We start from the raw sequence: 27,849 nt of genomic DNA on the forward strand, positions 1-27,849 counted from the left end.
TTTCACCATATTGACATCTGCACTGCTGGTACAAAAGCGATGGTGGGTGAAAGTGTTGGTGTATTAGCATGAATTAAGGCAGTAGTTCCAAACCAAACTAGTAATCACTGTCTTGTTCACTGCCACACATTTACAGTAAAACAAATACCAGTATTACTTTAAAAAACCTTGGTTAAGCAGTAAAAATTATTTTTATCAAGTCTTGACCCTTGAATAAACTTTTAAATATTCAGTATGATAAAATGGCAAGTACATATAATATACTTCTGCTACATTCCAGAGTATACTGATCTTTGGAGGAGCACTTGTGTAGTTGAGTTCCCACCTGAATTATTTGCTCTTCATGAATCACCCGTTTTACTTGAAGGAGCAACTAGAGACAAACTATGATTTTGAGTTTTCACATGAAAATCAGAATTTTGGAAAATTTGGGTCTGCTACTGTGAGCTTAAGGACTTTTCTGATAAGACTAGTGTTATTAACAAATGTGATTTTAAAAATGTTTAATAATGAAATTTGTCAGTATTTGGAAAACATACGCATGTCTCTGTGAGTCAGTATTTTCCAAATGCATGATGTTAAAAGTTATGCCATGGGTAAAAGATATATTCAAAGTAGAAGATTAGTAAGTTTTAATGTATCAGGGTATGAAAAATTCAGTGATAGGGTTTCCAAGATTCCACATTGCAAATAACTTTTAAGAAACTACCACTTGTTCAATTTTGGTATAGTGTCAGAGAAGAATATCCAAAATTATCTGAAAAAGCTATTAAGATACTCCTCCCTTTTCTGTATACCTATTTGTTTGAGTTTAGGTTTTCCTCAGATCCTTGAACAATAGATTAAATGCAGAAGCAGCTTTGAGAATTTGCTTTTTTTCTACTAAGCTGAACATTAAAGAGATTTGCCAAAATGAAAACAATGCCAATACTTATTTCTAAAATGAATTTGCTCAATAAATAATGTTATTTTTCATTAAGAAGTATTTTCTTTAAAAATGGAATTAAAAAAATAAAATAAAAATGGAATTAAGGGCTCTTGGGTAGCTCAGCAGTTGAGCATCTGCTTTGGCTCAGGGCATGATCGCCAGGCCCAGGGATCTAGGCCCACATCAGGCTCCCTGGGGGAGCCTGCTTCTCTCTTTCTCTATGTCTTTGCCTCTTTGTGTCTCTCATGAATAAATAAATAAAATCTTTGGAAAAAAATAAGTACAAATGGAATTAAAACTTCATTTAATTTTTATAAAATAGTTTTCATATCATATTTGCATTAAATTTTATTAAATGAAATATAATGAGTTCATTATTATTAAACATTTCATTGTGTCAACATGCAACGAGTTCTTCGTTACTTTAAAAATAAAATATAAAAAAATTGCTGTTCCAATTTTGAATACAGTAAATTATGGTAGAGATAATACCAAAAATTCCCACTGTGTATCCTCAGTAATTTTTCAGAGTGTAAAGAGTTACCAGGAGCAAAACATTTTTAGAACTGACCTAGAAATCTTTAGACAGTAATTATAAGTAATTGACTTTGTATTGTATATTCTGTAATATAGGACTTGTTCCAGAAGAAACAGAAGAAAATATTGAAGGAGAAATGAGCAGTGAGGATTGCAAATTACAAGATTTGCCTCCATGTTGGGGACTGGATATTGTTTGTGGTAAAGGAACAGACTTTAATTATGGGCCATGGGCCGATAGGCAAAGGTACTTGAGTAAATTCTATTTCTAAAGTCTTTAAGTCTGTCTTTAACTGTATTAAGATATGCTATAAATTTTATTAAAAAGTAGCTTAATATTTTTATAAGCTATTTTATTATGACAGGGTAAGCATTTTAATTCAAATTATAACTTTTTGGTAGAGAAATCAGCATAAACAAGTTCACTCTGAAGGAGGAGCTAATTTGTTAGAAAAATGATGAGTGAAGAGCATAGTTATTGGTTCCTTTGTTTTTTCTTTTGTATTTAATTAATGAATTTGCCAGGGATTATTGGGCTGTAAAGATTCAGATAAAAGACATATAGTTCAGTTTTAGTGAGGAAAAAGAAACAGAAGAGTTTTGTGAAGGGCTGTAGTAAAGGAAGTAAAAAGTCTTAATGAAGAAATTAGAAAGGTACTGTACTAGTTTGCTAAGACTGTCCTAACTAAGTAGTTTAAACAACAGAAATTTGTCATGGTTCTGGAGGTTAGAATTCTGAGATCAAGGTGTTGGTAGGATTGGTCCCTTCTGATGGCTGTCAGAGTAGGTTGTGTTCAAGGCTTCTCTCTTGTTTGGAGATGGCCATCTTCTTACTAGTCTTCCCATGGTCTTCCCTTCTGTGTGTCTAGTAGGCCTCTGTGTTCACGTTTCCTTGTCTTAGAAGAACTCCAGTCATCTTGGAGTAGGATTCACCCTAACAACCACTTTTTAACTTCATTATCTTTCTAAAAATTCTATTTCCAAATAGCAAATTCTCAGATACTTGAGGTTAGTACTTCAATATGTGAATTTTTAGGGGGACACAGTTCTTCCCATAACAAGTGTAAAAGTCATCAGAGAAGACTTAGGAAGGCTTTCTAGTAGAGGTAACATGTGAGTTGAATTTTGAAACCTAAGTAGGAGTTAGTTAGCCAACAAAAGAAGAGGAGGACAAATAATTGAGACAAAGGAAGAGTTCTGCAAATTCATGATGACAATGGAGGTTGTTAGGAGATTTATAGGTAGTTAAGAAACATTTTATCCTGGAGGTCATGGACAGTGTCTGAAAGGTTTTTAAAATTTTTTAGTCATTCTATTAATTTTGGAGTAATTCTTATTTTAATATATTCTGACCATATTTCTATTTATTGAAGAATTTAAGCACAGACAGGGACATTTACCACTGGTTATGAGGGAACATCTAAATTTTTATGTAAATAGACATTGCCTAAGTTAGTTTTTCTGTTCATAAACTAGCTTAAATGGAGAAATACAAACCAAATCATTCACCAAAGCAGATCATATTGGGCTGTTGATTGATGAAGAGTGCTAATACTGACTTGATATGATGACTTTTTATTCTTGTTTTTTTTTAATCTTTTTTTTTATTTTTATAAATTTATTTTTTATTGGTGTTCAATTTGCCAACATATGGAATAACACCCAGTGCTCATCCCATCAAGTGCCCACCTCAGTGCCTGTCACCCAGTCACCCCTCCCCCCCGCCCACCTCCCCTTCTACCACCCCTAGTTCGTTTCCCAGAGTTAGGAGTCTTTCATGTTCTATCTCCCTTTCTGATATTTCTTGTTTTAAAAAATGTTTTCTACCTAGCATTGTTTGAAGAATTATCTACTTTGTTAAGTAGTATGTTCTATTAAATTTGGTATCTCTAGTATTTAGGAATACCTGCCCCATCAAATGTAACTGTTTAGCAATTGTATGATAAGTTTGTTATTTGAAAACTTGCAATATGCTAATACAATATTTGTTGAGTTCTAGTTATGTTATTTATTAGACTTGAAAATGAACAGCTTAAAATTTCAGGTTAGGAGACAAATGCTTTTCAAATTACTGGTTAAATTTTCATTTTTAGATAAAATTTGAGATAAAAGTTTCCCCATATTAAACTATTCTTTATTTACTGTGGAATAGTTGAAAATGAGGGGTTTTACATCCCATTCACTAAGTTACATTTATACCTTATTATATTTAAAAGGAAAAAATTAAAACAATGCTTTAACACAGACACATAAAATATTTTTGCATTTCTAAAATTTGAATCGTGTGATTATTCTTAAACTGTATTTAATTTTGTTACATTAAAAAATATTAGGGTATATTTACATGAAAGTCCAAACTAAAATTCTTTTACTCTACAGCCATATTCACTTCTAAAGTGATCTTTGTATTCAGTAGATCCTGCCACTGCCAGGAGAAAACAGCAATACCTTTCTCAACCTGGACTTACCAAACCATTCATTCAGATTTATTAAAAAAAAAAAAAAAAAAAAAGGAAGAAAAGAAAAATTTATTTTCCCATGGGATTAGTTTACTAACAATACTTCACTCTTCACTTACATATACATTTCCTCTTTTGTAGCCATTTCCTTTTCTTCTTCCCCATTTTGAGTGTTTACGCAAATATGAATTATAACTAGAAATGAATAGTAAGGTCAATTTTCTTAGCATCCACTAAGATGTAAGAAATTTCGGAAGAGGGGCAGCCCAGGTGGCTCAGTGGTTTAGTGCCGCCTTCAGCTCAGGGCCTGATCCTGGAGACCCCGGATCGAGTCCCACATCAGTCTCCCTGCATGGAGCCTGCTTCTCCTTCTGTCTGTGTCTCTGCCTGCCCCCCCCCCCTTGTGTCTCGCATGAATAAATAAATAAAATCTGTAAAAAAAAAAAAAGAAATTTCAGAAGAAATATCAACTGTTTGCTATTGGATAATTCAGTTTTATAAAGAGATTTTGATCTCTGATGTAGAATGACTTGTTAGCTTGTAGATTTTGATTTCATTCTACCACTTTTATGTAATTTTTCTGAATCTTTAAGGTATTCAGCTTTTCCTACATGGTATTTTCTTTCTGGACTCTTGGTTTTAGCTCAGGTCATGATCTCATGGGCTGTAAGATTGAGCTCCACATTGGGTTTCATGCTCAGCAAGAGAGTCTGCTTGAAAATTCTCTCCCCCTGGTCCTCCCCACTCTTGTGGGGATGTATGTATGTACATGCCTGTGCACGCTTTCTATCAAGTAAATAAATCTTAAAAAGATACTAAAAGCTTGCTGATCTTTGGAAGTATAAAATATTGGAGAAAAGAGTCTTGTTTTACTGAAAGGAAATTAGGTGTTATTTTGTGACTTAATCTTTTTTCTATTTCATGTCCAATTGTTAAATGAGATAGCAGTGATAATGCAAAGTTAGAATACTGATTTTGCTCCCGTATAGATGTAATTTTGTTTGAATAACAAGTTATTCTTTTTACCTCCTTATATAGAGATTGTTTATGGAAGTTTTTCTTCCCACCTGATTATCAAGTTCTGAAAGTTTCTGAAATTGCACAGCCTGGGAGACCACGACAGATCCTTGCTTTTGAACTACGAATGAATATTATTGCAGATGCTACAATTGATTTGCTGTTTACCAAAAACAGGGTAATTATTGAACTAATATAGTAGAAAATAGTGTTTAAAATTTGACCATTATCTTCTAGAGTGTTTTTCTGGTGATTTAGATTCATTTCTGTGAGCTTCCCACCACCCTCCCTCTGTAATAATTGTACATATGTTGTTTTCATTAAGTGCCAAAAGTAGAAAAAGTTAATAATAAACCTTAATTCTATAGTCTGGTTCTTTTTCTCCTTTATATTTAGCTAAATTGTTTTAATGTATTTTTAGTAAAACTTTGAACTTTTGTTCTTAGAAACTTTTAATACCTATTAAAAGTATCATTGATGATTTTATTTTGTCTGTGATAACTGAAAAATAAAGATGGGAGTATGATTAAGTAGTGAGAAAATAATTGTTTTATATGGTTTAATTTTTTTCTTTTGATAGGAAACAAATGCTGTGCATGTAAATGTAGGAGCTGGCTCATATTTAGAAATTAATATTCCAATGACAGTTGAGGAAAATGGTAAGCTGTAATGAGTATTTTTCTATTTTAAATGATAAATAGGGGAATAATTGACACATAAAAAATAGTTTGTTAGCCCACTTAAACTAACATTAGTGGGGTTTTCTTTTTCAGCTTTCTATTATATTTACTTAACAGTACATATTACATAATTTAATTATTTGTGCACCTAGAAAGAAGGGAAAAAATTTTAAATCAAGTTAGGTCTAATGCTTCATTATACCCTAATACTTCTTTTATAAGACTGAGCGTAATTTGTTTAAAATGTATTTTTCCTAGTAGTCAATAGCTCTGTAAGAGCAGGTGCTGTGTGTGTGTTTTAAACTGATGTAAACTTGGTACTGAACCCAGTACTTGGCATATGGTATATGGACAGTATGAGATAGAATGACTGACTGGTTTTGTTTTAGGTTATATTGTTAATAGATTTTTGTCAAAGTAAGCCTGATCCTTTGAAAAATACAACTTTAAGAAAGCAGAACATTCTATATTTAAAATATTAAATAATACTCTGATTGCTATCGCTTCATCTGAGCTAATCTAAATTCATTATGCATTTAAAATTTGGACTCTGAAACAAGTTAATCAATAATGTGATTAAATACATTTTATTGGGCAGCCTGGGTGGCTCAGCGGTTTGGCGCTGCCTTCGGCCCAGGGCGTGATCCTGGAGACCCAGGATCGAGTCCCAAGTTGGGCTCCCTGCATGGAGCCTGCTTCTCCCTCTGCCCGTGTCTCTGCCTTTCTCTCTCCCTCTCTCTCTCTGTGTCTCTCATGAATAAATAAACAAAATCTTTAAAAAAAATACATTTTGTTAAGTTTATCAAAATATAGCCTTCTTCTTTATTCCTTCTTCTTAGCCTGTTATTATATTTGTAATTGAGAGCAATTAAAATGAAATTCTGCTTTACTTATTCACTTCCTTGAGAGTACAGAGAATAGCAACTTACCCGTATTTTTGTCACTAACCAATAATATAAGTATGGCTAAGTATAATTAGGGTAATTCTTATATCACTCTTCACTCTCTATTTATTTCTGTCACATTTTTTGCTGCTGGTATAAGAAGGCAGGTTGACTATATTCATCAGCTTGTATAAAAAAGTAGCGATTGGGTCTCCCTACTTAGATAATCCATTGTGAGGCAGTAACAGCATGGCATAGTGTATCTTTTCCCTGTAACTTTGAGGCTCTTTTGATGAAGGTTAAACCTCACCTTAGCTGGTTTTAAAAGAGTGGTAAATCAGAGTATTGAAGCAGATGCTTGAGATTGTCTAGGACTTGTTGATGCAGAGTAGTGAGTTGGAAAGAAATCTTTTAGGGAAACCTTAATTACAGATACATAGTAGGAGGAAAAAGATAGTTGAGGGTTGTGCAAAATTGAGAATGATTCAGTTAAGGAAGTGCCTCTACTATTTTAAAACTGAAATTGCACACAAGGAGACATTTGTACACTTTTTTTTGGTACAATTATTGGTACACTGGAGTAAGGAAGCCCCTGAGGGCTGAGGGAATCAGTATCTCAAGAATACTTATTATGAATTAATGGGAAGTGCCATAGCACACTGATTGTGGCGCTCTTAATGAGTTATGGGTCTGAAGAAAGCCCACAATCAGGTTCTTGGTAAAGATTAGGTGGCTTTTAAGATAACTATCTGAGGGGATAAATAGACTTAGGCCTTAGACATTAACAAAATATGATTAAAATACATTTAAAACTTTTTTCAGAGATTCAGCTGTTTGAAAAAAATGCCCAGAGCAGGATGCACGTTGTACTAACCATATAATAGTGACCATAGCATTAGTGTTCATAGAAGGGCAGCCCTTCAAGAAAAGAAGTGAAATACTCTGCACTTTTCTGATTTTGTTCAGAATGTAGCTATGTCATTTGCTAACTGTCATTAATTACAGAAGGAATAGCTGTTGCTTAGAAACTCATTAATAAGGAACAGTTGAAAATGATGAAAATAAGTTCCCTTGAGTTAGTGGAAGACGAAAGGACATGGGAGCTGTCTTTAATCGTTGAAAACTGTCATTTAGCGGGTAGACTTACAGTTTTGCACTGGAAAGCAAAATCAGGAGGACATTCTATGAAGGTGGAACTTTCTTTCTTCAAGAAGTCTGTCCAAAGAGCTGTCCAAAATGAGAAAGGTCACCTGTTATGACCAAGCTCCTCGTCACTGGGATGTTTTTATATAGTGTCTCATCACCGTTTTTCAGGGATTCCTTCTTTGGGTGGTGATGGGAGATGTTTCCAGTACAAAATTTTTAATCATACTTATATTTTTAAAGTTCTTAATTTTTATTTTTTCACTTACTAGGTTATACTCCTGCAATTAAAGGACAGCTCTTGCATGTTGATGCCACCACGAGCATGCAATACCGGACTCTTTTAGAAGCAGAAATGTTAGCAGTAAGTTTAAATGATGATATTTTATATATATATATATATTTTTTTTTACATAAAATCTGAATTTGGTTTTAGTTTTTTAATATAAAATTTTTATGACCAGAAGTCATTAAGTGGTTAATCTCATTCAAGAACTACCAGGTGCTCTTGGCCTTATTTTTGTGAAGGAGAGTAGATTCCCAGTGCTGTGGACTCTGGCATCTCTCTTTTGCTCTACTTCTGGTTATGGGCAGAAGGTAATGCTAATGTGGTTTTTAGTCTTTGAAAATGTGAATATTATTTTTAAATTTCATTTTATGACTAGACTAACTCCCATGTTGTAAAAAAGATAATTTTTCACTATGTTTCTGACCCCATTGGATTCTTTCTCATGGCTTAATAAGTCATTTTGTTTTTTACTTAATGAATGAAGTAAAAAGAAGAAAATCTTACTGATACTGCAGATTGCTCCATATTAGAAAAAAAATAGAAATGCTTATGATTAAAATTGCACAGTGGGGACACATTTCATTAATCAGGCAAATTATTCCTTATTAGGGAAGACAACAATAACAATAATAACAAAAGCCACTATGTAAAATGGCTGATACTCAGAAAAGATTCTTTTATAAGCTGGTGTCATTAGATCCTTAATTGTCTAAAAAAAAGTATATTTATACATGATATATATGTAAATTTAGAGGAAAAATTTGAAATTACCAAGAATATATTAGATACTATAAATATATATTAAACTGGCATATTCAGCATTTTAATGAATTCCTGAGCTATTGCTGATAAATGGTGCTGTGCAATAATGCTGTTCCTGGTCAGGAATCTCTTCCCTTTAGCAGAAACTTTGGAAGATGAAATACATAATAAAGCACCTAAAATACATGATAAAGCACTACTACCAAACTGCAAAATGGGAACCTGGAAAGCACTGGAGGCCAAACCCAGAGCTTCTCATGTAATAGATTAGGCTTAAGGATGAATTGTGACATTGGTTGTTACTCTGGTAACAACAGTTTAGCTAGACTACAGTATCAAAATCATAGCCTGATTTGTTGTTCTTAAGTTTTTCTGGACACATCATGGCGCTGAATGTAACCATGGATACTGACCTTTAGCCACAGCAATATTAAAATCTCAAAGGGACCTTCTGTTCAGCTCAGCAGGAAAATAAGTTTTAATTACTCCACTGGTGTGTGTGTGTGTGTGTGAATTTATTTCTATGCTCTTCACACAATGTCACATTTTAAGCTCTAACATTTTTACTTAACATTTCATTTGCAGTTCCACATCAATGCCAGTTATCCCCGAATATGGAACATGCCACAGACTTGGCAGTGTGAATTAGAGGTTTATAAAGCTACCTACCACTTCATCTTTGCACAGAAGAACTTCTTTACTGGTAATTTTTTAATAAATGTAAATACAGTGAGATTTATCACAGTGAACTTGTTTACATTCAGTAAATTTTGCTTTTAGATTTAACATAGGGATTTGATGATACAGTTCATATATTTTTTTAAACTTCTTTTTTGGGCTAAGAATATAAAACAGAAAATTTAAATACAGATATTTTGTGTTCTCTTTTACCACAAACAAAGAAAATGTCAACCCAGAATTGGGCTTACAAAAAAATGAAAGAACTCGTCGTAGACTGGTGCTTTATGTCCATCTAGTGGGGGTAATTTAGGGAGGATGAACCAATTTCTTTCTTTTCCTGAATTAGGCATCAACATGGCTTCATTATATTGTTTCAATTATTGTCATTCACAAATAGTATATTCAAATAGTCAAATATTTTATTTTTTTACTTTTTTGAAGTATAGTTGACACATTACATTAGTTTTGGTTGTACAACATAGTGATTCAACAACTCTTATCTATTATGCTGTGCTCACCACAAGTCTAGCTACTGTCTGTCAGCATACAATGATATTACAATACCATTGACTATATTTCCTATGCCATGCCTTTTATTCCAGTGACTTACTCTTTCCATAGCTGGAAGCCTGTACCTTCCACTTCCTCTTACCTATTTTCCTCATCTCTTTACCCTCCTCCCCTCTGGTAATCATCAGTTTATTTTCTTTGTTTGTGCTCTTTGTTCTGTTTGTTAGATTCCAGATGTAGATGAAATGTTGTTGTTGCAAATGGCAAAATTTTATTTTTTATAGCTGCTTAATATTCCTCTGTGTGTGTGTGTACATGTGTATGTACACATACACACACACCACATCTTCTTTATTCATCTATTGTGGACACTTAGTTTACTTCCATATCTTGACTATTGTAAGTAATTCTGCAATAAACATAGGGATGCATGCATTTTTTTGAATTAGTGTTTTCATTTTCTTTGGGTAAATACTCAGTAGTGGAATTACTGGATCATTCGGTATTTCTGTTTTCCCCACTGTCTGTACCAATTTACATTTGCACCAACAGTGTACAAGGGTATGTTATTTTTGTATTTGGAGCTCCTACTTACTCTTTTATATTTGCATGGATATTGATTTGATGTTATCATTAATTGGAAAAAAATTCCTTTATTTCTTGAAGCATATTATGATAGCTACTCATATTTTATGGGTTTAGGAACATGTGGTTTTGGTCTCTAACATAAATAATACTACACAAAAATAAGTTGTATCTATAGAACTTTCCCATAAAGTTTAGCTAAAGGGAGTTGATCTGATTTGCCAGGGTCAGTGGCTACCCCAGAGCACCTAATATTTGCTTTACAGATTGCTACATTTATCCATCCATCCATCTATCCATTCATGCATCTGTCCCTATGTCCACCAGTCATTTATAGGCTTCTGATCTGTGCTGAGTACTATTAGATATTTGGGAATATAGTAGTAGTCAGGTGTTCATAGATAGTTATGCCCTCACATTATTTACTAGCAATATGATGTTGGCCAAATTATCTAATTATTTTGCCTCTGTTTCCTTATCTGTGAAATAGAGATAATAATTGATACCCTAATTTTGCTATTGTTAGAGTTTGGGTATTTTATAATGCCATTATTACAAAATGTTCAATTTTAAGTCTTTTATATTTTTTCCTGGTTTGTTTGGGAACTTTATCATGGGGACTAGATAGAAAGCTTCTGTGTTCTTGGAGATATATAATTCTTCAAGGATCAAGTCAGGGGTCCCGGTAGTAGAGGATATAACAGAACCCCAGGCAACTTAAACTTTTGTCAGTAAAGCTGAACATTGAATAAGTACTGCTCAATTCAGATTTATTTAAAAAAAAACTAATTCTTATAGTGTGTATTATGTGTTTGTCTCTGTTCTAAGCAATTTGCACATATTGAATTGTTGAATTCTTATAATTCCTGAGATCGATATTATTGTTATCCTTGTTTTACAGATGAGGAAAGTAAGTTACAGAGTGGTCAAGCAGTTTGTCCAGGGTCACACAACTAGTAAGTCTGTCGAGCTAGTGTTCCAACCCAAGTCATCTGGCTCGAGAATCTGTTTACATATAGTTTCTTCAGCAGTAGCAGTTTTCCTCTCACTTAAAATTTTGCAGTTTTAACTTTGCTAACCTTTTAAAATAGGTTTCTGTTTTCAAGCCTTAATCCTTCACATTGTTTTTACTCCAGACTTTTCACATTCTTAGACTTTGATAAGTCTGAGTGCTAAGAATAGTTGGAGTAGATAATTCCTCAAGATTTAAATTTTTAATTTTGTGGTAACACTTTCATTTAGGCTGACCATTGTGTTAGTCACTTTCAAACAACCAACTAAGCATTTCCCAAGTTACAATCATGTTTTCCCTAAGTCTTTTTTTCTAAATTATTTTCTTTATTTCTAATCTGTAAGTTTATACATATTGCAATTCACTGTTTTGGTTATATTTTTCTAAAATTTATTTGGAGAAATTTAAAGAAAATAGGTAAAAAACTTAAAGTTCTCATATTCCAGAGTTTACATCTGTAACTTTTATTCATATTTCTTCTATTGCTTTTTAGAATCCTTTAAAAACTTATTTATTCTTTAAAAAGGATAATTATCAGAGAGTAATATGTTTAGCCTAGGAGTGAACGAACTTGGTTATAGTGTTTGAATTGCTGTTTTCTTTTCTCAGTTTTATATTTTTCTAATGACAGAATTCTGCAGAAAACAAATGATCTAATTTGATCTGAGGGAATGCCTAATAATATTCCTCAGTAGCCATTTTTATGCCAGTTATTAAGTGAAGTTCTTAAGAGATTTTAGTGTGGGGCAAAGACAGCTTTATGATAAATATAATAATCTCAGGAATTAAAGATATAAAAAAAGGCATAAATGGAGTCTCTTCTGCTAATATAAAAATTGATTTATATTTACTCTGATGAAGGGGAGAAGACAATGTTAACAACATTGCAAAGCTCCAATACAATTGACTGACATTTTATAGGTATTAGCCTGACAACCTAATTGTAAAGTCAATTGTAGATGATTTTTTTTCCAGATGAATGTTTGGATTACCAACTTAATAACTTTATTAAGTTTTTATTTAAGTTCCAGTTAGTTAACATACAATGTAATATTAGTTTCAGGTGTATAATATAGTGATTCAGCACATCCATACAATACCCAGTGTTCATCACAACTTAATAACTTTAAAAAATTTGTTGTCTAAATAAGTAAGGTAGTCATCAAGAAAATAATTCCTTTTTTAAATTAAATTATTTGATAAGACCATCTGCTAATGAGAGCAGCTTTTGGTTTAAAGAGAAAACAATTAGATATAGTTGTTGAGGCTCGTAAAAATATTTTGCCATATTTTTAAATATTATCAGTAAGGATATTGTATAAGATGGGAAGGAAACTATACTGCAGAATATCTTGAAATTTCATGGAAGAAAAAAAACAATAAGACTTGTTAAAATAATTGGCTAATAACTTTATAAACATATTAGCTTCCTGAGATGATTAATGTATAATTTGAATTTGTGTTTATTTTACTAGCAATTATGTCTCAATCTTTTAACTAGAAGTGTAAAGTAGATAAATGTAATCAATGTAAGTTGAAAGTCTCTTAATAATGAAATTTAAACCATGATCTCAGCCCACGAATAATTTATGGGCATGTCACTTTATGGGCATTTTTTGTTTTGCATTATTTATCAAGTATATTGGCATGTGTACTAGACCTAAACAAATGAAACAATACAAAACATTATATATATGTTGAGTGCTAGCATGAACTGAAACTAACAAATGGGTGTAAGACACGAATACAGAGGAAATTGTTGTGACCTGAAGGTAAACAGAGAAAGTAAGGGAAAGACCATAAGATCTAAAATGGGATATGTAAATGAACTCAGTAATAATAACTGATTATTTGCATAGTATGTCTTCATAGAAATTCTAAAACATGTTCATTTATATTACCTTCATGACTCTGAAAAGAGGTAACTATTATTGCTATCCCTGAGTGAGGAAATTGAAGCAGGGAAACATCCAATGACTTAGGCAGACTCCGTGAGGCTAGTAAGTGGAAGAGATATTTAAGTACTTTTTTTTCTTTGACTGTGGACCCTTTGCTCTCTCTGTAGTATCCTGTTGTTGTTAATGATGGTTAGAGTTTTCTTTTATCAGAGAGGATAGATACCAAAGAGTATAATTATTTTAGATGGGATGAATATTTTGAGTAAAAGTACAGAACTAAAAATGTTGATGAAGAATGAAAGTGATAAAATCAGCTTGACGAATAAATTTATACTGTAGAGTTTGTTAATTCCAGAGATGACTTTTGGGTATCTCTCAATTGCTAGCCATTGTGCTAAAGAATAAAGCTAGCAAGTTGGGATGGAGTCACGTTAGTTAGGTAGGGTGGCAAGTAGAAGTAAAACTTCAGAAGTAAGCATACAGAGTATATAGTATGATAAACCATTCTGATTACTTGTTTAGTGAAATAAAAATACATTTGAAGTAAAATTGTCAAATGAAGTTTTTATAGAACAGGTTAATTTCCATATTCAATTGACTTAAAATTTAATATTAATTTAAATTATTGACATTTGATATGAAATATATTATTTTGCCATTTTATAAGAGAGATTTTTAATGTACACAAGCTTCTGTACATTGCAGCTAAATTTTAAATGATAATAATGAAATCATAATTTCATATGATATTATATAAGATAAATTTGACTTCTGATTTTATTATTGAATATAGTACTTTTCAGTTTAAAGACCTCATTTAAAATCCAAAGAAACTGGGACACCTGGGTGTCTCAGCAGTTGAGTATCTCTGTCTTTGGCTCAGGTCATGATCCTGGGTTCCTGGGAACGATTCCTATATCAGGCTCCCCAGAGGGAGCCTGCTTCCCCTCTGCCTACGTCTCTGCCTCTTTCTGTGTCTCTCATGAATAAATAAATAAAATCTTAAAAAAATAAATCCAAAGAAACTACTTTAAATATTTAATTATTTTTATTGACTATTTTCTTTAGAATATCTTTAATACAAAATGCTTCCATAGAGTACTTACCTTGTAGCAGTTACTATGCTAAAACTTCAAACATACCATCTCAGTTCTCACAGTCTGTGAAGTTGTCCTCATTTTGTAAAAGAGAAAACTGATAGCGTTTACATTAATTAAGATTGCATTGCTAGTAAAATGGTAAAGTCAGAATTTAAACCCGGACTGTCTGCTGTCAAAGTGTGCTATAATACTGCTTCTAATTGTTTCTCTCTCTCTCTCATTTACACAAAGCTCAATTTTATATGCATAGCACCGTGTTATATACAATGAGTATACAGAGATGAACTTGACACCTTTAGGAGGAGACCATGTACTGAAAGATAATGATTGCTGGGAGTATATGCACATAAGCGATGTGAATGCCTGAAGAAAAAGTAAAGCCACTTTTTTAGATTAGTGTTAATGCTTTTATAATAAAGAGTTGTGGCCTATTGAGATTAAAATAAAAAGGTAACAAAGGATAAGCAGACTAAATAAATGAATTGTTTTAAAAAGCAGCACTTAAAACCATGCAAATCAGCAGTACAGCAAATCAGAAATCAGATATTATTGACTGTAAATATTAACAGGGCCAAGTTTGTGTTCACCATTATAGTCTGGCACAGTAGACCCTCTGTAGGTATTTGTTTAATGAGTAAATCAACATGAAAAAATGCTCAACCCTACTTGTAATTAGGAAATTCAACTAAAATAAGTTTTCAATTATCTATTAATTACCAAGCTACAACCTCCCGCTACCTGCAGAGAAAAAGAGAAGGAAAGAGGGAAAGGTGGAAAGAAGTATAATGCAGGAGAGAGTACAATGATAGACAGTCAAGCATAGATTTCCTGTAGAAGTATAAATGATTTCACTATTCTTGGGAAGCAATCCTGTAATTTACAACAGTTTTGAAAAAATTTATAAACTTTGACCTAGCCATTCCACTTCTGGAATCTATACTGACAAAGTATTCCTGAATATCTAAAATATCTTGCATGAAAATATACATAAAATAATATATAACACAAAAATTTGGAATGAGTCTAAATATCCAAAGTTACTAAATGGCTAAGTAAATCAGTCCTGGCAAATGTCTTTAATGAGCTCGGATTAAAGTTTTTGTTAATGTGTATTTGAAATAACATGGAAAAATTTTGAGTTCAATAAGGAAAAAGCAATATATAAAATATGTACATCTAGAATAGTATAAAAATCTACATTAAAAAAAACTAGAAAACTATTGATAATGCTGGATATTTGGGTAGTGGATATTCAGGTGTTTTTTTCTCCTTCCTAAAATTTCTTTAAAACATAATAGGTATATAAAATGCATGAAAAATCTCTTACTTGGAACTGTGATTAGTAGGTAAACACTGGTTTGCTATTAAATCATTTACTTATATCTTAATCATCTTTTAGCATTTCAGTATAAAAGTTCTTTTAGTAGCAAAAGAAAAATTTATTTTTGACTGGTGGTAGAATATTTATATTTTGTTTTCTGGATTGCAATTAATTTTGCTTTCTGTCTCCCACTCACATAATTTTAGATTTAATTCAAGACTGGTCGAGTGATAGTGCTCCAGATATTTTTTCATTTGTGCCATATACATGGAATTTTAAAATCATGTTTCATCAATTTGAAATGATTTGGGCTGCTAATCAACACAATTGGATTGACTGTTCCACTAAACAACAGGAAAATGGTAAGAACTTCTTAAGAATTAAGGTCAAGTATTCTATTCCTTAAGACAAATAACAACAACAGAAATTGACATCGATTTTGTAGCTTTACTAGATACTAGAATTGGTCTTTTTTCCATTGTCTTACAATACTCTCAGAGAACTACTTCAGAGTTTTTATTAGCTAATAATAATAACAATAATAATAAGCATATTATCTTTCATTGTTTTAGTTATGTTTTTAAGGCATTTTTTCTTTAAAGCTTTATTGGAGTTAAAAGTAAATTTTCTCTCTTTTTCTCCCCCTCTTTTTGTAGTGTATCTGGCAGCCTGTGGGGAAACATTAAACATTGATTTCTCTTTGCCTTTTACGGACTTTGTTCCAGCTACGTGTAACACCAAGTTCACTTTAAGAGTATGTATAATTGTGTGCATTCTTTATTCCACAGGTTTATTAGTAAGTTTGATTTCCCAAAGTTTGTATTTACTTTTCCCTGCCTGTTTCTTTGCTATCCTGTGGTATTTTAGCTTTCCACCATTGTTCATGAGCTTCAGTGTCACAGAAATTGCTGTTTCTTTTTTTGTGGTTAACAGTAATGTTCTGTCCTTCCCCTAAGTTCCCTGACTTCCCCTGAGGAGTTAGGCGATAAAAAGAAAATTCCCTGAGTTGATTATTTTCTTAACCACAGCTCATTTCTAACCTTGGTGGCTAACTTACATGTTCTTTTGAAAACCCCTTCTAGCTCTGATGTTTACAGTATATGTATTAGATTTTACACTTTCCTATATTTCATTACTAATTGTAAACATGAATACAGGGGTTAGTCACAAAATACCTCTCTTCCTTTTCTCTGAAAGGGAACTCTAATGAGTTTAAAATTTTGTGGAAAAAAAATTAAATTTTGTGGAACACCTACTTTTAGGGTATGGGCAATCAGAAATAGTTATAGTATCGATGGAGGTTATGGTGTTAAAGAAAATAAGAGCTACTAATAACAAACATTTTCTGTGTGCCAGACACTATTCTAAGTGCTTTACGTGTTTTCACTCATTTCGTTCTCAGAACAATTTGCTTGAGGTAGTTGCATTTATGAAATAGGAAACAGAAACTGAGTTTATGTAATTTGTGGCCAGTGAGTGGCTGACTTGGACTTTGAACCCAAGTGGTATAGGTTAGACCTTCATTCTCTTAACCACTCTTCTATGCTGCTGGTTAAGAAATCTGGCATCACGGCACCCTAATGTGTATAGCAGCATTATCAACAATAACCATTTTATGGCAAGAGCCCAAATGTCCATCAACTGATAAATGGATAAAGAAGTTGTGGTATATATACACACAATGGAATATTACTCAGCCTTCAAAAAGAATGAAATCTTGCTGTTTGCTAGGAAGTTGATGGAGCTACAGTGTATTATCCCATAGAAGATAATTTTTTTACTGTTTTGTGGAGACTATGCTATTTATTTCCTTGATTTTTTCCCCTAATTTTCTAATCAGAAATTAGTTTTAGTCAATGTAAAATATTATTCCAGTTATTTAACTGACTGTTGATCATAAAATCTGCCTTTGAAATTTATGTTCATTTTCTTTTGAATTTATTCTCGATATTATTATACATAACTTTGGCTATAAGTAGAAATCTAACATAGTTATGTACCTGTTTTATTACTGTGGGTAAAGATAAATTCTTTTTTAGGGAGAAGATGTTGATCTTCATTTATTTCTACCAGATTGCCACCCTAGTAAATATTCATTATTTATGCTGGTAAAGAATTGCCATCCAAATAAAATGACTCATGATACTGGTATTCCTGCTGAGTGTCAAAGTGGCCAGAAAACAGTTAAACCAAAATGGCGGAATATTACACAAGAAAAGTAAGTATATAAAACTAGTGATTTAAGTATTTTGTGTTTATATGTGGAGAAAATTCTTCTGATTCTTTCAAACAATAGTGGTAAAAGTTGTGACTGGTATTTGTATACGATTAAAAGAATAAAATACCTGACCAGAACTTTATTTTTTGTTCTTCAAAGATCCGGTTGGGTTGAATGCTGGACTGTACCAAGTGTCATGCTTACAATTGATTATACATGGCATCCAATTTATCCACAAAAAGCAGATGAGCAGCTAAAACAATCATGTAAGTGTTTTTATATAATTTTTATATAATTTGTACTTTGGAACATCTGGTTTTATGATTGATAACTATTAAAAATATAAGAGAAAAAATTTTAAATATGGAAATATATGTTTTCATTTGACATAATTGTATACATTTAAAAATCTTTAAGGATTTTTGGCATAATTATAATTAACTTTCATTGAGCATTTACTATGTTTCAAATACTAGACCAAGCTGTTTACTGGTTTGTATTATCTCACTTAATCCTTACAACTACTCTGAGATAATTGTTATTGTTATAGTAGATTTGAATAAATATGCTCAGAGAAAGTAAATAATTTTTTTCAAGTTCTGCCAGACTAGAATATCAAATAAGATGTAAATATACATTTCTTTCTTTCTTTCTTTCTTTCTTTCTTTCTTTCTTTCTTTCTTTCTTTCTCTTTCTTTTTTTCTTTCTTTCTTTCTTTCTTTCTTTCTTTCTTTCTTTCTTTCTTTCTTTCATCTATCTGTATTTAAAGCACTTGGCTTCATGAAATGTTATTTTTTAATGCATTTTCAAAACTATCATATCATAGCTTCCTTGAAGCTTATGTACCTGTTACCATGATCCAAAATGAAATTAGAGTCAAGTGATATTTTCTTTGTATTTTTCCTGTGAGTTAAGTGTTAAAGAAGAGTTTTCATAATTATTCTTATGTTCAGAGCTTGATAATATCACACTGTATTTGAATAGCTGTTTATGTGAAAACTGCTTTGTACTTTAATGCCCAAGTATAGATAAGCCTGTTTGTCACCTGAATTTATATTCAAAGGACTCAGTAGGAATTATTATTATTAATTCCTATTATTAATAGGAAATGTTCATTGATTCTATGCTATCTGATTTATGTATCTCTACACATATTTCAATAAAGTCTGTTTTATTTCACATTCTTAATTATTAGACTTGCAAGTCTATTTTCATTATGTATTACAGATACTATATCAGAGATAGCTACTTTCATGAAAAATTACAAAATAGAATTTCTTAGTGAAGAGTTCCGTAAAGAACTTCTAAGAAATTCTCTGCCACAAATTTTTTTTCCTTAATTTTTTCCAGTGTCAGAAATGGAAGAAACAATGCTATCTGTATTAAGGCCATCCCAGAAAACATCAGATAGAGTTGTTTCTTCTCCTTCTACTTCTTCACGCCCACCTATTGATCCCTCAGAACTTCCACCTGATAAGCTTCATGTAGAAATGGAACTTTCCCCAGATTCTCAAATAACTCTCTATGGACCGCTATTAAATGCCTTCTTATGTATAAAGGTATGATTTTTAAAAAATCTTACACATTTTTAAAATTTGTTACATTCTATTTTTTAAAATTTTATTTAAATTCAATTAATTAACATATAATGTGTTATTGGTTTTAGGGGTAGAAGTTAGTGATGCATCAGTGAATGTAATACCCAATGTTCATTATATCACATGCCCTCCCTAATGTCTATCACCCAGGTACCCTGCCCCCTCCACCGCCTTCTCCTCCAGCGACCCTCAGTTTGTTTCTATGATTATGAGTCTCTTATGGTTTGTCTCCCTCTATGATTTTGTTTGTTTTATTTTTTTCTACTCTCCTCCTGTGATCCTGTTTTGTTTCTTAAATTCCACATATAAATGAAATCATACGATAATTATCTTTTTCTAATGACATATTTCACTTAGCATAATATCCTCTAGTTCCATCCATGTAATTGCAAATGGCAAGATTTCATTTTTTTGGTGGCTGAGTGGTAGTCCATTGTGTGTGTGTGTGTGTGTCTCTGTGTGTGTATACACCATTACTTTATCCATTTATCTATTGATGGACATTTAGGCTCTTTCCATAGTTTGGCTATTGTGGACATTGCTATAAACATTGGGGTGCAGGTGCTCCTTTGAATCACTACATTTGTATCTTTGGAGTAAGTATTCAGTAGTGCAATTGCTGGGTCATAGGGTAGCTCTATTTTCAACTTTTTGGGGAACCTCCATACTATTTTCCAGAGTGGCTGCACCAACTTGCATTCTTAACAAAAGTGTAAGACACCAACAGTTTTCCCCACATCCTTCCCAACATCTGTCATTTCTTGACTTGTTAATTTTAGCTATTAATTCTGACTAGTGTGAGGTGGTATCTTATTGTGGTTTTGTTTTTTATTTCCCTCATACCAAGTGATATTGAGCATTTTTTCATGTGTCTGTTTGTTAGCTATTTGTATGTCTTCTTTGGAGAAATGTCTGTTCATGTCTTCTGCCCATTTCTTGACTGGATTAATTGTTCTTTGGGAGTTAAGTTTAATAAGTTTTTTATAGATTTTGGATACCAGCCTTTTATATGTCATTTGCAAGTATCTTCTCTCATTCTGTCAGTTGTCTTTTGATTTTGTTGACTGTTTCCTTTGCTGTACAAAAGCTTTTTATCTTGATGAAGTCCCAATAGTTCATTTTTGCCTTTGTTTCCCTGGCCTTTGGAGACATGTCTAGTAAGTTGCTGTTGCCAAGGTCACAAAGATTGCAGCCTGTTCTACTTTAAGATTTTGATGGATTCCTGTCTCACACTTAGGTCTTTCATCCATCTTGAGTCTAGTTTTGTGTATGGTGTGCATGTGGCTGTCCAATTTTCCCAACACCATTTGTTGAAGGTACTGTCTTTTTTCCATTGGATGTTCTTTCCTGGTTTGTCGAAGATTAGTTGACCATTGGGTTGAGCGTCCATTTCTGGGTTTTCTGTTTTATTCCATTGATCTGTATTTCTGTTTTTGTGCCAGTACCATATGGTCTTTATGATCATAGCTTTATGATACAGCTTGAAGTCCAGAATTGTGATGTCACCAATTTTGGTTTTCTTTTTCAACATTACTTTGGCTATTCAGGGTATTGTCTGGTTCCATACAAATTTTAGAATTGTTTGTTCCAGCTCTTTGAAGTAAGTTGATAGTATTTTGATAGGAAGTGCATTGAATGTATAGATAGCTCTACGTAGCATAGACATTTTAACAATATTTGTTCTTCCATTCCACGAGCATGGAACATTTTTCCCTTTCTTTGTGTCTTTGTCAATTTCTTTCATGAGTGTTCTATAATTTTCTGAGTGTAGATCTTTTGCCTCTTTGGTTAGGTTTATTCCTAGATATCTTATGGTTTTGGGTGTAATTGTAAATGGGATTGACTCCTTAATTTCTCTTTCTTCTGTCTCATTTTAGTGTATAGAAATGCAACTGATTTTTGTGCGTTGATTTTATATCCTACCACTTTGCTGAATTCCTGTATGAGTTCTAGCAATTTTGGGATGGAGTCTTTTGGGTTTTTCATATAGAGTATCATGTCATCTGTGAAGGGTGAGAGCTTGACTTCTTTGTCGATTTGGATGTCTTTTATTTCTTTTTATTGTCTGATTGCTGAGGCTAGGACTTCTAGTACTATGTTGAATAGCAGTGACAAGAGTGGACGTCTTGTCATGTCTCTGACCTTAGGGGAGATGCTCTCAGTTTCTCCCCATTGTGAACGATATTTGCTGTGGGATTTTCGTATATGGCTTTTATGATATTGAGGTATGTTTCCTCTATCCTTACACTGAAGAGTTTTAATTAAGAAAGGATGCTTTAGGGATCCCTGGGTGGTGCAGTGGTTTAGCGCCTGCTTTTTGCCCAGGGCGCGATCCTGGAGACCTGGGATCAAATCCCACGTTGGGCTCCGGGTGCATGGAGCCTGCTTCTCCCTCTGTCTGTGTCTCTGCCTCTCTCTCTCTCTCTCTCTCTCTCTGTGTGACTATCATAAATAAATAAAAATTAAAAAAAAGAATGCTTTACTTTGTCAAATCCTTTTTGCATCTATTTTTTTTGCATTTTTGCGTAAAATGCAATAATGCATTTTTGCATTATTGAGAGGATCACATGGTTCTTGTCCTTTCTTTTATTAATGTAGTGTAACACATTGATTGATTTGCGGATATTGAACTACCCTTGCAGCCTAGGAATAAATCCCACTTGGTCGTAGTGACTAATCTTTTTTACTGTACTATTGAATCTTATTGGCTAGTATTTTGGTGAGAATTTTGGCATCCATGTTCATCAGAGATATTGGTCTGTAATTCTCTTTTTTGATGGAGTCTATCTGGTTTTGGGATCAAGGTAATGCTGGCTTCACAGAAAGAGTTTGGAAGTTCTTCCATTTCTATGTTTTCAAACAGCTTCAGAAGAATAGATATTAATTCTTCTTTAAATGTTTGGTAGGAATCCTCTGGGAAGCCATCTGGCACTGGACTCTTACTTGTTGGGAGATTTTGATTACTGCTTCAATTTCCTTGCTGTTTATGGGTCTGGTCAGGTTTTTTTATTTCTTCTTATTTCAATTTTGGAAGTTTATATATATATTCCTAGGAATGCATCCATTTCATCTAGATTGCCTAATTTATTGGCATATAGTTGCTCATATATGTTCTCATAATTTGTATTTTTTTGTGTTGGCCATGATCTCTTGTCTCTCATTCATAATTTTATTTATTTGGGTCCTTTCTCTTTTCTTTTTGATAAGTCTGGCCAGTGGTTTATCGATCTTATTCTTTGAAAGAACCAGGTCCTCAATTTGTTGATCTGTTCTAGTATTCTTTTGGTTTCTATTTCATTGATTTCTGGTTTATCTTTATTAACTATGTTCTCCTGCTGGGTTTAGGCTTTATTTGCTGTTTTTTTCTTCAGCTCCTTTAGGTGTAAGGTTAGGTTGTGTATTTGAGACCTTTCTTTCTTTTTTTTTTTTTTTTTTTAGATTTTTTTTAAAATTTATTCATGAGAACAGAGAGAAAGAGAGAGAGAGAGGCAGAGACACAGGCAGAGGGAGAAGCAAGCTCCATGCAGGGAGCCTGATGTGGGACTCGATCCCCAGTCTCCGGGATCACGCCCTGGGCTGAAGGCGGCGCCAAACCGCTGAACCATCCTGGCTGCCCGTATTTGAGACCTTTCTTATAGTAAAGGCTTGTATTGCTATATACTTTCCCCTTAGGACCACCTTTGCTGCATCCCAAAGGTTTTGAATGATTGTGTTTTCATTTTCACAAATTTTTAAATTCTTTAATTCCCACTTGACCCATTCATTCTTCATTCTTTATTAGGATACTCTTTAGCCTCCATGTATTTGAATTCCTTCCAAATTGCTTCTTGTGATTGAGTTCCATTTTCAAAGCATTGTGGTCCAAAAATATGCAGGGAATGATCCCAGTCTTTTGACACTGGTTGAGACCCGATTTGTGACCCAGTATATGATCTATTCTGGAGATTGTTCCATGTGCACTTGAGAAGAATGTGTATTCTGTTGCTTTAGGATGGAATGCCCTAAATATATCTGTGAACTTCATCTGATCCAATGTGTCATTTAAAGCCCTTGCTTTCTTGATCTTCTGCTTAGATTATCTATCCACTGCTGTGAGTAGGGTGTTAAAGTCCCCTATTATTATAGTATTATTATCAATGTGTTTCTTTAATTTTGTTATTAATTGGCTTATGTAATTGTCTGCTTCTCTCTTGGCATAAATATTTACAGTTGTTAGCTCTTCTTGTTGGATAGACCCTTTAATTATGATATAGTGTCCTTCTTCATCTCTTATTACAATCTTTGGTTTATTTATTTATTTATTTTTATTTTTTTTTAAATTTATTTATTTATGATAGTCACAGAGAGAGAGAGAGAGAGAGAGAGAGAGAGGCAGAGACATAGGCAGAGGGAGAAGCAGGCTCCATGCACCGGGAGCCCGATATGGGATTCGATCCCGGGTCTCCAGGATCGTGCCCTGAGCCAAAGGCAGGCGCCAAACCACTGCGCCACCCAGGGATCCCCAGTCTTTGGTTTAAAATATAATTTATCTGATATGAGGATTGCTACCCCAGCTTTCTTTTGAGGTCCATTTGCATGGTAAATGGTTCCCCTCCCCCTCATTTTCGGTCTTAAGGTGTCTTTAGGTCTAAAATGAGTCTCTTGTAGATGGCATATAGATGGATCTTGCTGTTTTATTCACTCTGATACCATGTGTCTTTTGACTGGGGCATTTAGCCTATTCACGTTCAGTGTAACAATTGAAACATATGAATTAAGTGCCATTGTTTTACTTGTAAAGTCTCTATTTCTGCATATTGTCTCTTTTCGTTGGTCTGTGTTACTTTTGGGCTCTTTCTTCATTTAACAGATCCTTTTTAATATTTTTTGTGGGGCTGGTTTGGTCATCACAAATTCTTTTAGTTTCTGTCATCTTACACATTTTTAAACATAGACAAAATAGTTAATATCTAATTGAAATTAAGGTCATTTGAAATAGCCAGTTTGTTGGTTTAAGGTTGATGAGCGTATGTTATATATGTTGATTGTGGTGCTAGACTTGTGGTGCTAGACTCAATTACAAACTTATTTATTAAAAATGGTGTACTTCTCAGTTAAGTTTTTATTTTGCATTTTTAGCATTTAATATATTCTAGGAATTGTGCTGGTTGCTGGCGATAGAGATGATACAGCATCTGTTCTCAAGGAGATAAGCTGGAGGATATTGTAGGACAGATATGTATAGGGACAAATTTTAACACATTATAATATAACACAGCAAAAGAAGTATAAGAGAACCCTGTTTTCAGAAAATAATAAAATAAAATTTTAAGAAATACTTTTTTGCATTACTATATGTTTACTGTGCCTCAGTTTTTTTACTTTTAAAAATTCCATAATAATACATATTCATCAAAAATAAGAGGACTGTAAAGAAGAATGAGAAAGGAGTAAATACCTTTTTTTAAAAGATTTCTTTACAAATTCTCCATAAATATAACCTCTCTTGATAGTTTCTTTTCATTTTTTTAAAGATTATTTATTTATTTATTCATGAGTGACAGAGAGAGAAAGAGAGAGAGAGAGAGAGAGAGAGAGGCAGAGACACAGGCAGAGGGAGGAGCAGACTCCATGCTCGGAGCCCGACATAGGACTGCATCCCGGGTCTCCAGGATCACGCCCAGGCTGAAGGAGGTGCTAAACCACTGAGCCCCCCGGGGGCTGCCTGATAGTTTGTTTTCATACAGTCTCTTCTATTAATTAAGGTTTTATAACAGTTGTTCAGTAGTGTCAAAGGTTTATTGTACTAAAGTTTGCATTAATATTTGCATTCATCAAATTAACTTAGAACTTGTATGAAGTATTTACTAAAACAAATTGAAAATTTAAAGTTTTGAAATATTTTAAAAAATATGTATCCAAAACATGACAAGCAAAAAATTTTTCTAGGCCAATGAACTCTAGTTCCTTTTATTAGAAATATAAGTAACTCTTTAAGTCTTTTTTTTTTTCCTTTTATTTTCTTTCTGCCTACCAGAAAGCTTAGTGTCATGCTGACATGGAGATGTATCCTATCTTTTTTTTTTTTTTAAAGATAAGTTGAATTTTGCTCATTTTTAAAAAGATTTCATTTATTTATTCATGAGAGACACATAGGGAGAGGCAGAGACATAGGCAGAGGGAGAAGCAGGCTCCATGCAGGGAGCCCAATGTGGGTCTCAATCCCAGGACCCTGGGATCATGACCTGAGCCAAAGGCAGACATTCAGCCACTGAGCCACCCAGGTGCCCAAGATGTATCCTATCTTAATTATCTCTCTTTCAATTACCTTTTTTCATTTGTTTTAATATATAATTTATGTTCTATTTAGTGTTAGAATGTATGTATGTATATGTAAAACAAGGAAAATGTGAGAATTCATGTGACTGAGATTATATTTTCCTTAGTTACCAGAAATTTTTTTTTCAAGATTTTACTTATCTATTCATGAGAGACACAAAGAGAGGGACAGAGACATAGGCAGAGGGAGAAGCAGGCTTCCTTGCGGGAAGCCTGATGTAGGACTCAATCCCCGGACCCCAGGATCATGCCCTGAGCCAAAGGCAGTCGTTCAACCACTGAGCCACCCAGGTGTCCCCCTTAGTTACCAGAATTAAACATCAAGAAATTCTGAAGGATAGACTAGGGAAAAGAAAGAGTCATATTTGTTTGACTGTTTATATGAAAAACTGATTTCCAAAATACACAAAAGAAACTAGGGGTACCATTATTATTATCAAGAACTCTGAGATAAATATATACTAACATTGCATTAAAATTTGTGAGAATATTTTATGAAATGTTCATGTCTTCTGAATTGACTTCTCTTAGTCTTATTACATTTTTTCTTAATAGAAGATGGTAAATCTGAATCTAAATAGTGATGGCATATCAGTGGTAGTCAGTAGTAACTGGATTAATGGTGAGTATATTTGGCTTATACGTTTTCCTTACTGGAAATAAAAAAGTTTTAATAGTCTTGAGCAGAAACCTGGCTATCAAGTTTCCATTAAAAAAATTTAGTATTGGAAACAGAGTACCTGTATGTTGTTTTTATTCCCCCCTACTTCTTTGAATTTCTTAGATTTTTTAAACTATAGTATTCTCCTTTTTTGAGAAATGAGTATCATTGCATAAGTAGGCTGGGAAAAAAATGGTAGTGTCCTATTACTTGAAATAGTACTTGACACTCCAAATATCTCTAGGAAAATAAAATGTTATAAGGCTCTTAAGTAGATTGAAAATATAGCTTTTTTTTTAAGATTTTTATTTATTTATGAAAGACATAATGAGAGACAGAGGCAGAGACGTAGGCTGAGGGAGAAGCAGGCTCCCTGCAAGGAGCCTGATGTGCGACTTGATCCCGGATCTAGGGATCATGCTCTGGGCCAAAGGCAGATGCTCAACCGCTGAGCCACCCAGGTGTCCCTAGCTTGTTTTATCATTTTTAAATTCATTCATCCCAGAAACTTGACAAAAGAACACATTTTTCCAGTTATATAAATCATTGCTTTTTTTCTAGGGTTGCTTGGAATTTGTTTTAGAGATAATTCAATTTTGCACACTATCATAACATGAAAATAGAACTTTTATTTGTATTTGTAAATATTTGTGTACATTTATTAATCTTAAAATACAGTAAAAGTTTGCCATAATATGTAGCTTTTTGCTTTATATTTTGGTTAACCTTTTGGTAATTTTTAAAAGTAAATCCTTAAGAAATTAACCCTTAGGGATGGAGTTCACATACTAAAAAAATTAAATTAAAATGAACACAAAACTTAAATCACATTCAACATCAAACATTTAACATATGACTAGTGTTTTAAGGGAGTTATAATTTTAAAAGTATTTTTGTTGATAATATTCAATATGTACAAATATCAGAACTCATAAAAGACTCCTAGAGTTTATAGTTCTTTAAAAACAGTCATTGACACATTTAATAAAAGTTGGCAAATGTTCTCTACTATATTGGAGATTCATTATTCCCTAAGGAATTTGTTATGAGTTATTTCTATTTCAGATAATTAAACGGAGATTATTTTGGTAGCAAATTGAAGAATAGGCCCAAGAGGATATTTTTCTTTTGATTTTAATAATCTACATGAATCTTTTGTTTTTAAGGTTATAAATTGCAAGAGGCTATAAGAAACTTTTAAGGAATCTTTTGAAAATAATAGATATGTGGAGTAGGATTATTTAAAAT

General features: G+C 32.9%; 1 protein-coding gene across 7 annotated transcripts in view; it reads left to right on the forward strand.

Moving 5' to 3' along the window:
* BLTP1 (bridge-like lipid transfer protein family member 1) overlaps nt 1–27,849 on the forward strand; it is a 203,403-nt gene that overhangs the window by 41,203 nt on the left and 134,351 nt on the right. For all 7 annotated transcript variants that reach the window (XM_055316940.1, XM_055316944.1, XM_055316946.1 and 4 more), the window contains 10 exons: nt 1,562–1,712; nt 4,963–5,119; nt 5,522–5,600; nt 7,921–8,012; nt 9,285–9,402; nt 16,013–16,168; nt 16,463–16,560; nt 17,846–18,024; nt 18,184–18,290; nt 19,375–19,583. In XM_055316940.1, the coding sequence (XP_055172915.1) occupies nt 1,562–1,712; nt 4,963–5,119; nt 5,522–5,600; nt 7,921–8,012; nt 9,285–9,402; nt 16,013–16,168; nt 16,463–16,560; nt 17,846–18,024; nt 18,184–18,290; nt 19,375–19,583 (1,346 nt within the window). The remainder of the gene's footprint in view (nt 1–1,561; nt 1,713–4,962; nt 5,120–5,521; nt 5,601–7,920; nt 8,013–9,284; nt 9,403–16,012; nt 16,169–16,462; nt 16,561–17,845; nt 18,025–18,183; nt 18,291–19,374; nt 19,584–27,849) is intronic.

The sequence above is a fragment of the Nyctereutes procyonoides genome, unplaced genomic scaffold (genome assembly GCF_905146905.1).
Source record: "Nyctereutes procyonoides isolate TBG_1078 unplaced genomic scaffold, NYPRO_anot_genome, whole genome shotgun sequence".
NCBI classification, from domain to species: domain Eukaryota; kingdom Metazoa; phylum Chordata; class Mammalia; order Carnivora; family Canidae; genus Nyctereutes; species Nyctereutes procyonoides.